The 14,937-nt window shown below is 40.6% G+C and overlaps 1 protein-coding gene across 1 annotated transcript in view; it reads right to left on the reverse strand.

Annotated features, from left to right (window-relative positions):
* PLCB2 (phospholipase C beta 2) overlaps positions 1-14,937 on the reverse strand; it is a 544,505-nt gene that overhangs the window by 59,802 nt on the left and 469,766 nt on the right. Inside the window, exons 23-25 of the mRNA XM_078659789.1 lie at positions 13,016-13,103; positions 11,808-11,861; positions 7,160-7,370 (exon numbers count right to left, since the gene is read on the reverse strand). Of these exons, the coding sequence (XP_078515915.1) occupies positions 7,160-7,370; positions 11,808-11,861; positions 13,016-13,103 (353 nt within the window). The remainder of the gene's footprint in view (positions 1-7,159; positions 7,371-11,807; positions 11,862-13,015; positions 13,104-14,937) is intronic.

Raw genomic sequence — 14,937 nt, forward strand, 5'->3', positions numbered from 1 at the left:
AAACAATCAAACACTACAATCCTACTGAGGTCCTCCATTTACACTTGCTACAACATATCACAAGTTCTTTTATGCTATGTTGATTCACCCTGATGCCTTGACTGGTGCAATGATTTACGTTTTGCACAATTTCAGAAGCTCTCTACAACTGGTTCTCTCAAGGATTGATAGATTTTAATGTTGACCACAGCACTTGTAATTGTTCTAACAATGAGCGGAACACATTTTCCTAATAATATCCAATGGTGAAAACCTTGAGGTATAATGACCCTTAAATACATCTTGAAATAGAAGCAGCTCAGAAATATCATCACCAGTTGCACGAGGCACTTGCTCCTTACTGTTCAAATCCAGAATAATACTCAGATTTCTTTGCCACAATCAATAATGCAGCAAATTGCCCTCCTCCCTTACACAGACACTATCCCAGATCCTTCATATCTTAAATTCTGACATGAAAAATGTTCATACTTTTATGAGCTTTACCCATATCTAGGCTCACATTCCCTGTTCCCAAAGCCTGTCTAACAGTCAGATATTACAAGGCTGTTCAGCTAGCCACGACCATCACACATATCCATTTCGATAGACGTAACTGGAAGATCTTTTCTTCATTTTCTCAGTGCCGTGGTACCATCAACACCAAGTTACTGAAACCCTCCACCAACACATCTACAAAAAACTGCGCTTCTGTGTTAGTACCCTCGGAATCACGTTAGTCACCATTTTGGTTGCAATATCTTTGTAGGATGATTTGTTTTCAATATTCTGACATGCAACCTTTACTCATAAAGTCCCAAGCTATATCACATCAGGTTTAGTCAGGAACACTGTGGTCAGAAATTGTAGAGGACTCAGTAAATTCAACATGCTCAGTACCTATATCAGTTACCTTATGGGTGTCTCTTGTCCCATAATAAGACCAAGCAGTAACCATCTTAGGTGCTTTGCAGAAATATCTGAGGCAAGATGGGTCCGGTACCTTCTAAATCCCAGTAAAAAGCAAGAGATCAAAATGTGGCAGATGTAAATGTAAATGTAAATGTATTTGAGCTTGTAAAGCGCACTGCTACCCGTCCATAGGTCTCCTGGCGCTGTATAACTCTGGGGAACCCGTCCTGGCTTTCCCTGTGGGATGGTCCCTGCTGGGAGTCCCCAAGGTGGAGCCAGGCATCCCCGGAATTGATGGGGCCGTTGTGGAGATTAGGCAAGCTAATGCCCAGAGTTGCCGAGTGGAACCCCTGATTAGAGTAAGCACCGAAGTGAGAATTATCGAGTCCGCTGACCAGTGGCGGTGCGTCCACTGGGGGCGTTGGGGCGTTGCCCCACTAACACAGCATGGCCACATTCTTCCTTGATGAAATCGTGCCGGTGGAGTCAGTCAGGAGACTCAGGACGCATCGCTGAAGGGGGTGGGTGGGGCAGCAGTGCAAGGTGGGTTTGTGTTGTTGATTGAGTACCAGCAGCAGGGCAGGCCCAGTGCGCATGTTTGGGTTTGGGCTGATCGTTTTTCTGTTCAGCCCGCACAGGCGTACTACAGTGCCCTGCATTAGGAGAACGAGCGAGGGCGAGGGTTTCCAGTGGCCAGTGGCCTCTTCTATGGGCAGGGACAGTCCCTGCTTAAGCCAATCCTGGCGCTGTCGGAGCAGCCCGGATTAGCTGAGAGAGGGGTTGCCAGTGCCACCAACAGCCACTCACGCAGATGACGTCGAAGGCGCCAACCCAGAAGCAGACAGCAGAGGCGGCGGGACTCGGATCCGGTCAGGTAAGTTTTCCACGTTTTTTGCTTTATTTTTAATCGCACCCGACCCCCCTGCTCCCCCCGCACGTTTTGCGAGCGGAGCCTTGACTGGACTCGAGTACTCCCACATGACCGAAGTATAAAAAGCCCGGAGCAATCACTCCGAACAATGTCCACAAAAGGATATATGCTAAGCGCTGTTTGCTTCTTTACAAGAGCGTATTTGAAATCCTACCTATTATAGTGGGGATATCTGTGCCATTCGTCCACCACACCCCCCCACCACAAAGACACTTTACACGAACTTGGTGTTCACTGCGTAGCTTTTATTACTTGTCAATAACACCATCTTTATTTGTTATTAAACCTCCACTTTTGACCAATTTTATTAACCATCGAAATACCATTACTGAACATAAGGAGGCACAGAATCCATCTGCGCCACAGGTTACCATGTATTTACAATTTCGTCAGCTCTAGATCCCCTCGAGGCGTGTTGTACCAGCAGGACACAACCCAACCCCTTACCACTTAATACCATTACTGAACATAAGGAGGTGCAGTATCCATCTGCGCCACATGTTACCATGTATTTACAGTTCGTCAGCTCTAGATCCACTCGAGGCGAGTTGAACCAGCAGGACACAACCCAACCCCTTACCACTTCGTCCATATGAGATACCATGTTGCTTCATCCAAGCACCGGCTACTAGGGTAGGGCAGGAGAGTCCAGGACCACCAGCAGGACGGCCCCCTCTCCCGCCAGCCCAGAGCTCCAATGACTGCCTCCCTGTTGCAAGGTCAGACAGTTTCCGCATAAAGAAGTCCCCGGGCCTTTTCCTCTTGTCCGGGACCCCGCCAAATCTACTTAAAAACTTAGGGATGGGTGGGTGGGCAACTGTTCCCGCTGCGCCTTTCCGGCTACTCCACGAGGCGAGAGGACAAAGAGGCTACTCCCTTGACCCCGGCTATTTTTATCACCTAAGGGGAGGGACCGCCAATGCACCTCCTTCTTTACTCGCATTTCAGGCGTCCCTCCCCTTGCCCACTTTCAGGGAAACGAAACCGTTCCCTAAAATCCCACTAAAGGCACCCCTCCCCTAGACGCGGGGGGTGCCTCTCAGAACGAGTGTTGTGGTTTGCTGAACTTTATGTAGTGTAGAACACGTTTAGGAACCAGAACACACTGACTTTGCAGGTACAAGCGAGCTCCTTTTAACCGAGTTACCTGCCCGGCATGGTTCTGGAGGCCGGTGCTAATTCAATTCCCCCCAGTCGCAGCCTTGTGTTTCTCCCTCAGATCGAGCCGGCCTGCTTTCACTGTTTCTGCGACAGGCCTTGGTGGCCCAGTTATTGGATGTTTCAAGCAGCCCATTCACCCGGCGCTGTATGCTCAAAGGCATGCTGGCTCGAGTCGTGCTGTAGAGATTTACTCTGACTAGACTCCCTGCACACTATTGAATCCTTGTACAGATGAAGAGTTCCCTCCTCCGTACAAAGCGTGGGCTGGTGTTACTGTGAATACAAGAGCATGGATTACACATGCTGGAATGTTCTTCGGTGCAGATTGTTTTTTAGTGTGTTTCAGTGGCTCTGAGTACACTGCTCTGCGGCCTGATGACTAGTTTCACCCTTTATACTTGGCACATAAGATATCTGCAGAAGTTGCTTTTGTCTGAGGTTCTGCACGTATTCTCTATTCGTGTAAAATCGAGGCTCGGTAAATATGCTAGTGTAGCGATCGGATTACAGTAATCACTGCTGAATACCTTCTCTGCATTGACTACTTTTTATCTACTACAATTGTTTTTTGTCAGATTTATTAATTAGTGAAGTGCTGGTCCTGCATTAAAACCCTTCCTCTGAACAGGTCTTAGACCTTTCCGCATCCCTTGACCCCTCCAACAGAGTCCGCCATGTCCGTGTGTGGTTTATTAATCTGATATCCTGTGAGTCACAGCCTTGAATATCCCTTCCAGAACGTCCTTAATGCCCCACAGGACCAAAACATATCAGTCAGTCCCCTTCTGAACTACATTTAAGATATTCACTCCTTGGCTATGGGGGACATTTTTTTCAAATATGTGGCGTGTGATATAACATCCCAAACAATAATGCTATGCAAATTTGCCCCCTAAATTATATTTCCCATTGCCAATTCGCTATCACACATTGGTGTGTTGTTCCCATTTTTATATCATTTCGCTAGCGTTGATGCTGGATTTTGGGCGGAGTTATTTATCCCAAAAGCTGAAGGATAAATTCATTATTTCTTCAGTTAACATTTTTTTTACTACATTTTTCAAGGAACGAATGTCTTGGCTCTTATTCACGTACACTTTAATATCTCTGAACTCATAAAAAGGATGATAATGACTGTGAGCTAGGTTCCTAGGTGAAAAGATTGTGACAATGCCGACCTCATCCCCAAAAGCTGTTGCTAGCTGCACATGAAACTCCGTCACTTTTACACCTTTAGCAAATACTCATAACTCGGGTGAGCGCACATAGTGCCTTCAAGAGTTTGTTATAGCGAGGTGAAGTGGTCTTACCTCGGGCCCTTTGATGGACACCCGGTGGGCAATGAGGAGAGGACTGAGTGTGACAGATCCAGACAGTCCCTCCGTGCGCTTATGTGGGTCCTTCCTGTGAACACTGCACATGTTCCACTTAAACTTGCAGTCCTAAGCATGGATGGTTTTTCCAGGATGTTGTTTCAGTATTTTTTTTTATTAACAGCATATAGCTTCAAAGTGTTTTTGATATTTCTGGTTGTGGGTGGACCATGTTTGCGCCCTCTGACTGGTGTTGAAGCTCAAGGTAGTGCACGTTTCTCACAGGGCAGTCAGTGGGTCATAAAAGTGTTCAGAAAACTTGCTCATCCACACCCTGTGTTATTCTACCTATTCTTGCTCTGCCTATGATATCACTGAGGTTGCAACTCCTTTGTTATGCCTATGCAGAAGTCTGTTTTGAATGTACTTTTGCACTAACTATATGTGATGTCAAATTATGATTTGTCTTTTGAACTTTACTTCTGTCCTTCAACTCTGCATGTCCCATTTGTAGAACTTGCTGTTCCATAGCTTCATGGCGAAACTGACAGTATAGTGTCACTGTTTGTCGTTTGCATCTAATGACATGCTTACGTATAACACTTAAAACACATATAATTATTGCTTGCTTATGTACTCATGATATTTTGTATTTGGTTTAACTATAATGCATGGTTCTGTAACTTTGAATAGCTGTAGGTAGTGTATGTTCACCATAACTTAGCAGAAGATGTACTACGCATCAGATGACCGACTCCATTTCTTTTTTGCTTGTTGTGCATAATCTTTTTGTTGTTCCAGGAACCAAGAGCTGCTGTGTTCTTGTTAGTCTAAAATGTTATTGTTAAAATTACATGTGAATGTGTTTGTGGCAGTCAGAGTAGAAAAAGTCCTCCCTTTGTCTGATATCTCAGAAGTATGTGGGATTGAAGTTTTTTGTTGCCTTAGTCATGTGAAAGGGACTGACACTAACACCGAGTTTATTGTGAATGTTTACATTTGATTGGTTGATTTGACAGAGCAGGGTGAAAAGGATTTTATTGATATCCTGTTTACAGTGGTAGTGCTACAACCAGGACATTTTGGGCGGAGCTGGTTAGAGGAGGAGGTGTGAAAACATGAATTACACAGGGCAAGTATTTAAGATTTTCGTCTCCATTTGGTACTTGTCTGGGGAGGGAGGAACAGAGTAATTTACAGCAGTTTTCATTTGAGACACCCATGAGTCACTTGAAACCTAAAGCAAGCAGATAAAAGCACCAACGCAAGTTTTCATTTGACAGTAACGGTTATTAGTAAGCCCTTAGACATACAGCAATGCGAGGGACTTGAGAAGTGAGAACTGTTGGTAACAATATGTATTCTGACTATAGATTTGGAATTCTAATTTCATGACAATCGCCAATTTAATTTATTTGGAGTGAACCTCAGGTCAGGAAAAGAAAATGTGTGCATGTTTTATTACAATACGGTTGATCAGCGGGCAAGCCAATTATGCTTTTGTGCATCTATTTGCGTGAAAGTTCTGTTTTTCAGTTTGTGTGTGCACTGTACCTGAGTACTGACCTAGACAGGATTGTGTTGTTGTTTTGTAGTGTTTATGTTCAGTGAGGCTCGAAACTGGATGGTAGAATGGACCTTGGTGTGGGTGAGGCACAGGGTAGCACTGCTGCTAGTCTCATGACCAGCTCCAGAGTGCTTACCCTCCCTCTCCAGTGCCTCGCAAACCTGTGCTTCACCAGTGGCAATTTGCAAAGGAAAGCATGCACTGTGTTTTTGTGAACAGGCCAACGAGTTAGCATAGCAATTCTCTGAATATACTGAATAAGCAGCTACAATGAAGTATTTTTATTGATGTCATTACTACAGTTTCAAAATTGCTTTATTACCCTTCTTGCTTCCTCAAATTTGCATGAAAATGTACCATTTGCCCACTTGTTTTTCGAAAAAGTTCTGAGGGAGAACCCCCAGAGGCCTTCGTTATGATAGTCTGGCTCACTCACTACGCTAGCTCACTACAGGCCACTCATCATGAACTTTTACGCCCCCATCACTTTCAAATGTCACCAGCCGCCACTTGCGCTGACCCAGGTCCACGACCCTTCCGCGTCGCGTCGGGAATTGAACCCAGGTCCCGGGTCGACTTCTGCTCTCGGGTCTGCCGCCTCTAACCAGTGAGCCACACTAATCCAGTGTGAGAAAACTGAGATATTTCTCTTGACCAAACCTCCATGCAGGCTAGATGTTCACGCACACATGAATATCAGTGGACTCCTAACAATGAGGTCATGCTTAGTCGCACTGGAAAAAGTGTAGTTTTAGACACATTTGATGCCATTCCAAAGTAAACTGGCATTAATTGCCTCAGCTGTGTACCTTGACATTGTCACAACAAAAAGCATACGTTCCCTAGTTTTGAGCCCTTCTTTGTATTGGATCTGGACTACTTTAGTAATGGCATGGCTACCTACATTAACACACATTTGTGTACATGCAAATCAGCTTCTGCTCCAGAAGTACGAGATGAGAATCCTAGTCACGTTCTACTTGCATTCTCCTTTCTGAAAAAGTTTCAGGTTGTAAATGTAAGTGCTAACCGAAGTAAAGGTAAATTGAAATATTTCAAGATGGTCAGCGAGAGTGTGGGCGCGAGATCAAGCATACAAAAATAGGTTTTCTGTCTCTATGAAATGAGCATGTGTTAAATTGTTTATTTTTTCTATTTCTCGCTACAAAGATGCCTCTACTTGCAAGATTCGCTCTGATGGCGTGTTACTCAAAGTGCATCCATATTAGAACCTGCTCAAAGGCACTTGTACTGCAAATTATATACGTGTGTAACACCATTATAAATACACTTTACCTTTTATTTTTCTTGCTCTTTAGGGAACCAGCTTTCTTCTTGCTTTTCTGACTGCTGAGCTCTAATAATAGTGCAGAATATTTCTGCAGAATTAATTCTTTGCATTTGCTGCTCTTCCGTTCCATTTCCTTGAGTTCCTTCTCTTGTTTCTTCAGTAATTTTAAGAAACTTTTATGCTTCTGTAATTCCTCCAGGGTGGCAGTCTGAGACTCTGAAACAAAATGTGCATTTGAATGTTCTGTCCATCTCTGTTTTATTGACTTTATACCTACCTTAACCTCAAACTCTTTCTTTACGTAATGCTTAATGGTAACTAGACATAATATCGAAACAAAATATAGAATGGACAGAATATCAAATCCAAAATATAGAATGGAAATAATATCAAATGGACATAATATAGTAGTTAATAATATCGAAATGCAGGTAAGTAATATAGACTGTCAAAATATCGAAATACATAATATAGGAATTAAAATATATCGAATTTTTTATAATATTGATTTTTTAAAAGTATTTTGTATATTAGTATATGTGTTAAAAGTGTATATTATTTTTGTAATGTATGTTTAATTATTTGTTTTTTAAGTTAAGAAATGTATGTAAATAATGTTTGCGTATTTTACTTCGGTAGCGGTTTGTGGGTTTATAGGGGAATAGGGTGGGAAGTAATTTAATTGTAATTAAGTAAATATTTATTTTTATTTATTTGTATTGATAATTAATGTATTGTTAATTCGTTATTAATTGGTAATTAATTGTTATTAATTGGCAATTAATTTTTATTAATTTATTAATTGATAATTATGTTAATTGTATTAATTTATTATTTGGAGTGGGGGGATAGGGTGGGAAGTAATTTAATTGTAATTAAGGAATTATTGAAACTATTTTTGAGCATTGATAATTAAGTTATTTTTAATTAATTATTAATTGGTAATTTCTTTATTACTTAGTACATTTTTGGCATTGAAAATTAATTGGTTGTTAATTAATTGTTAATAGGTAATTACCTTTTAATAGGAAATATTTATTGGTATTTCTAATTAAATAATTATTAAATATTTTGTAATTGATAATTAATTTCTAATTAATTTTTTATTGGTATTGATAATTTATGTTTATTTAAATATTTAATCATTACTTTCCCTACTGTTGCACTTATAGGAGTGGGAATAGTAATTGTTACCCCTACGCTATCCAACGCTTTCCCTACTGTTGCACTCTCTGGAGTGGGAATAGTAATTTTTACCCTCCCGCTATCCAACGCTTTCCCTACTGTTGCACTCACTGGAGTGGGAATAGTCATTTTTACCCTCCCACTATCCAACGCTTTCCCCACTGTTGCACTCTCTGGAGTGCGAATAGTAATTTTTACCCCTACGCTATCCAACGCTTTCCCTACTGTTGCACTCACTGGAGTGGAAATAGAGATGTTTACCCCTACGCTATCCAACACTTTCCCTACTGTAGCACTCTCTGGAGTGGGAATAGTAATTTTGACCCCCCTGCGCTATCCAACGCTTTCCCTACTTTTGCACTCTCTGGAGTTGGAATAGTAACTTTTACCCTCCCGCTATCCAACGCTTTCCCAGCTGTTGCACTCAATGTAGTGGGAATAGTAAATTTTACCCTCCCACTATCCAACACTGATGCAAATGTAAAATACTATGGACCCCTGAATGGTGGCCGTCAGAACTGAGAGCAGTACCTGAACCCAAACAGGTTGTGAAGAATCTGGGAGTCCGGCTTGATCACGACCTGTCATTTAAACAACATACTAGTTATATATCCGGGATCTGCTTCCACGCCATTGGACTCCTCCGTAAGGTCTTTCCACTTTTACCTGATTCAGTACGGAAAACGCTTGTTCAAGCGTTGATCCTCAGCCGGATTGATTACTGTAACGGTTTGTTACTATCAGCCAATGAAGGAGTGCTGGATAAATTGCAAGTCATCCAGAACACGGCAGCTCGCCTTGTTCTGAATGCCCCTCCGAGAACCGCTTCCAAACCTCTCTTGGATCGCCTACATTGGCTTCCAATCTGACAGAGGGTCAAATTTAAAATATGCTGCCTGATCCACAAATGTCTGAATACACAGGGACCAATCTATCTAGAATGGAAATTCATTCCCTATGTTCCAGCACGATCTCTTAGATCTAGTAACAATCTCCTTCTTGTGGTCCCTCACATAAAAAAAGTAAGACACGGAGGCAGAGCCTTATCCACCACAGGCCCTAAGCTGTGGAACAAGTTACCTCTGGCCTTAAGACAATGTAAAGAGCACCTGATATTCCGTAAACTTTTAAAAACCGTTCTTTTTAAAAATGAAGTCTAGTTCATCCCCGTACCACTATTATGCTGCTGATTTCCGGTCAAAAAGCGCATGGATACTCCTGCCGGAGTGATTCAAGCGCTATATAAACTCACAAATAAATAAATAAATAAATTTTAGAGATTACATATATTATTTATTAATTTTAATATTCTGTAATTCATTTTAAGTATGTTTTTTAAAATTATATTGATTATTTAATTAAGTTAATATTACTTTTAACATATTTAAAACATTCAATATTTTTTACAAACTATATTTTAAACAACGATATTTTGTCTTCGATATTTTTGTACTTATCTGTTTGTAGATAGGGAGTCGATATTCTGAACTTCGATATTTTGGTGTCGATATTCTGTCCATTCTATATTTTTGTTGTCGATATTTAGATCCGTCAACGATACAAGTCTTTTCTCTCTTTCTACGTTAAATTCTCAGATATAAGTGTAGGCTTACACAAATCAGAAAATAATGGGGCAACAAACCTAGAGAAAGCCGCTAAAGGCAATTTCCTGGCCCCACCCCACTATCTTGAGTAGCCTCTGTCTGACTGCCTTGAGTTCTGGGTTCAATAGAATTAGTGGGACTGAAACACCCTGTCCCTGTAACTACCAAAAGCAATAGCAGCCTTAAGGCCTGATATATATTTTATCATCAAAATAATCATCTGCCCACCCAATTTCAATGAAGGTGGACCATTGGTATAACTAGGATAGAGACTACTCAGTCTTTGCCGTGGTTACACCACCCTTGTCTGCCCCATAGACAGAGGTTGACCTTTATGTCCACCCAGCTAAATTAGATGGGCGAACATACTGGTCAGTTTTCACTGCCTACCATCACCAGAAAAACCCTGGAGTTAACGGGCACTGAAAACTCTCTAATGCCACCTTCATTATGGGAGGTAGCGCTTATGGCTAGGGGGTAATTTCTTTATTTTCAAAAAGCAAATCCTGCTTTGGGATTTTCTTTTTGAAAACAAAAAAATATAGGTTAGATGGATGGCTCTGTCATGTTGATAGAACATGCGACAACGAAAAAAAAACATTGACAGGAGCCGATGTGATGGCAGTTCCTGAGAATGCTTTAGAAATAACTGCCAGACTGGCAGTCATTTCAAAATTCTGTGGATGAGTACTACGTCATCCTGATTGAGTAAACTCCGTCCATCAAAATTTAAATCCCTCCGTTAGTTCCTACTGTAGTGGCCAATGGGATGAAAAGTATGATTGCAATTGGAAGTCCCTTATATTAGTTAAACCGTCACTTTGAATTGTGCAGGCACTGAGCAGAATTGAGCAACCTCTCTAACATAATAAGCAGCCCTGTAAATATATGAGATGCAGAACTGCCATAACAGGCTGAGATGCGTGTAGTGAAAAGCACCTGTCATAAAGGGCATTCTTCAGGTGTAATGGACAAGCACGTATTTATTGAGCAACCCCTTGGAATCATTATGCAACTTTCTGACATAATACATAGTGACATCCAAAAACTACAATTCATTCATAAACCCTCATAGCATTCAACATTATTGAAAGGTTCCCATCTACAAGTGATATTCACAATCAAAACACCAATGAAGTTCATCAATTACATATACTATTAAAACTATTGTAAAGAATCGACAAAGGTGGGCGTTCTATCATTAGAAACATCACACTTATCAACAATGATCAAGTGGAGGGGCTTCAGATATCACTCACAGTAGATATGACAGTCAGTGAAAGTATTGCAATCAGAACAGTGGTTTAACAAAGCCAAAAAAGAACATTTACGCTTTTAAGGAGGTTGCTTAGCATTAACGTTTTAGAGGGCCCATAGTTGTAGGCCACCCTCCCCAGGACAAGCCAGTGAGTTAGTTGTACAATGGAATTAACACAATCATAGATGACTGGTCTGAATATATGTATACCCATATATTGAATTCTCAATTGGCATAGTGCCCAATTTCCACAATTGTTACTAGAACTAGACAAATGGAGTCCATCTGATTTATGCTGTGAATTACCTCTCCTTTCTCTTCTGACAATATTCACAATTTGATTCCAGTAAAGACTAAGTAGGTGGACTGGGGTCACTTGTTAAGCATGCACATTCTCTGATGTTCATGGAGCAAAAACTATAAAATACTCCCTGGATGCTTTGTTCCCCTTTTTTAGCTTATAAAACCATGAACCAACAAACAAATAATTGCAAAATAAAAATACATAGAATGTCTGAGGATGTAGTTTTTTTACTTTTCTAATAAATGTAAATGTTTATAGGGATTATACACTTTGGCTTATTAAAAAACAAGATTGTTAATTACCTGATGTTTCCTTAACATCTTCTTTTGGCCCAAGAGTACATTGTCCAGAAGGTCCTAAAGGAAATGACAGACCCACCGGTCACTACCAATACTCTAAAACTTGTGAAAATGACACGCATCAATCCTGGGGTGAAAACCCCTTGTAAACCATCTGTTGGGCTGTAGATGATGATGAAAAGTATTATTTTAAAACTTCACAATCACACGTCAAACTCACATTTACGTCTTTCACTCCTTGACCCAACATCTCTCCAGTTTTTTCACTTATGGTTCCAGCTAGTAGATTTTCTTTTTCTTAAGTTCTGATGTCAGAATTGTTTAGAGAACCATGTCCATATCCAAGAGACATTTAGATACAGAAGAAAGTACAATGCACATAGACGTAGTTGAAAAAGCTAAATGGATTTTCACTGCTGGAATTCAGAATCCTGGGAATATTACAAAAGATGCGGGGGGAACCCAATAAATGCAGGGTGCAAATAGTTGGAAAAAGATTTCAACCAGGAAAAATAAATGCTTGTAAGTTAAAGCAGTGAGCACCAACCTTAGACTTGCCATTGATTATAATTAGGGCTCTAGGTTTTATGGTGTTTATTTTTTTTCTTTTCTGTCTGTATTTATCCATATTTATTTTTTGATAATTTCTTTTGTATTTATCCATGTTTATTTTGGGGTTTATGAAAAAAATTAAGCTGAAACTAATATAGTTCCACATTTATTTAACCAATAAGTGTGCACTCTTACTTCAATGCCTGAGAGGTATCAATGATATGAAAACCCACAGATGATAAATCAATGCATTTAAATGAAAACATACACATTTTAAAATCAATCATGTACATATCTGCTGCTGTTTTTGCTTCTTTACTAAAATTCCTTTCTTTTTTCAAACCTCTTCACCTGTCAATCTGCATAGCTATTCACTTTACAGTCATGACTGACAGCATTTAGAATCACTCAAAAAAATAATAATTTCCGTTTTTATCCACATTTAAAAATAAGTACAGACAGGAAAATAAAAAAGTTTCTGTCTGTATATATCTGTAAAAATCAGTAAAAACGGAAAATAGAGAGCTTTAATTATAATTATTCTCTGTTTTGTTAAAAAGCAACAGTGCCGTATGCGTCTATGGTCTCCAATTCATACATAGATCACACCATCCTAAATAAAATTCCTCCCAAGTTTGTACATCGATGGTTCACATCACCTTCAACTTTATTTTGGCTGGATGAAGTCCCGGTGGAGCGCACAATTCCATTAGCTTGAGATGATGTGTGGCTCTTCCGTGTACAAAGCTGCCAGAAAGAAGTATGACATGCAAATTACATGCCAACCAAGCACACAATTAAGATGCAAAATGCCAGTGAATGAGTACACACTTTCTGAATATGTCTGAAGACCACATCCAAAGGGAAACATACCTTCAGTTTACTTGTGCCTTAACTGAAATTTATAGCCCGATTTAGCTTTTGGCAGTTGGCTTGTTTCTCCGCAATGGTGACGTCACTGTGTCGAAGGTGCCACCCACCGAATCTATAAATGACCGCCAAGACAGCGGTCATTTATAAAGCATTGGCAGGGACCGCCTTCACTGTAAGTCCTGTCAATGCCTTTTGCAGTTTGGTGCAGGGTTCCATCAATAGTATGGAGCATTGGACAAACTGTTTTCTTATTTTATTTTCAAAACACTACCAGGGTTTTCCTGACAGTGACAGACAGTCAAAAAAGGGCCAAATGTCTGCAAGTCCTAATTGGTTGGATGGACATATATCCAATTTTCCAACAACCCTTACTCCTTCAGGCCATCGGAGAAGTTTGGCTACGGTGGGACAGAGTACTCACTGCCGTAACCAAGCTTAAAGCCGACACATATTTAAATCAGGAAGGCTGACCACTATGTTGGCGGGGAGGGAACTCTGTTACGACAGAGTTCCCTCTTGCCAACATATAAATCAGGTCCTTAGAAACACACTTAACAAACACTACATTTAAATCACAGCTGAGGGACTGAATTTACAATTGACACTGCAGTTTTATGTACTTTTGGAACAAAGTGAACAATATTCTTAGCCTCTGCTTAAGGATTGGCACTTATGGCATATGAATATGACACACATTTTAGAGATAATAGAGCAAAAAGGATATGCATGATTGTGGAATCATAGGCTTTGTGACTGAATTAGCACAAGAGCTATGTATATGCCATGCGTTATGTACATCGCTAACATGCCAACCAGTTTGCAGGTCTCACCTACAGAAGCTTTAGCTGATTGTTGTAGTGGAATTATTGTCTAAAACACAATATACATACAGTGTGCTTTTAGTCAGCTCTTTGCTCATGAGTGAATGGCTTTCAGTGGTGGCTGGTGATCTTTATTTGGGGAGAGGCATAATACTTGCCAGGAGTTCACTCCATTCCTTTCTAAATTTGACTTGAGATTTGCCCATATGTTAAGAATGACCTTCATTGCGCCAATGCAAGCATTTTGTCATGGGTGCCCCTTATTCCAACAATTACATGCAGTATTCCAGTACCAGAATGTTGCCACTGGCATTGCCCATATACCATGTATGTAAAAAATTAGCCCCAGTGTTTCAAGGGAGGATTTTATTATACTTTGCTTCCCCCAGCCCACCCCCAATATGCCATGGGTGCCATCTCCAAGACAAATAATTGTCTCTCGCATGCCAGTACCAGCATTTATCCAGAGGTGCCCCTTTATGTCAAGTAATTCTTACAGAATTTCATGGTATGCATTTTGCTTTGGACGCCCCTTGCCAAGAATTTCCTCCAGTAGGCAACTGCCAGCATCTTCCCACAGGGGCCATGTCATCACTTTCTTATAGTAAGAATTAGCTCTAATATGGCAGCAGCTTGTTAGCTGGGTACTGCCAAAATCCCAGAATTAGATTGCGTGTGCTATGGCTAGTGGCAGACTTACAATCATAAACATGAACACAAACACACTCCTACTCACTCACACTCTCTCATTCTTGCAATCACGCTCTTCTCCATCTCCCACTGTAACTCACTCTCTCACTTATAGTTACTTCTACTCAAGTTACGCACAGACAAACATTTTCATACTCACAGGTTCTCAATCTCACCTACAAACACATACACACACT

The sequence above is a fragment of the Lissotriton helveticus genome, chromosome 9 (genome assembly GCF_964261635.1).
Source record: "Lissotriton helveticus chromosome 9, aLisHel1.1, whole genome shotgun sequence".
NCBI classification, from domain to species: domain Eukaryota; kingdom Metazoa; phylum Chordata; class Amphibia; order Caudata; family Salamandridae; genus Lissotriton; species Lissotriton helveticus.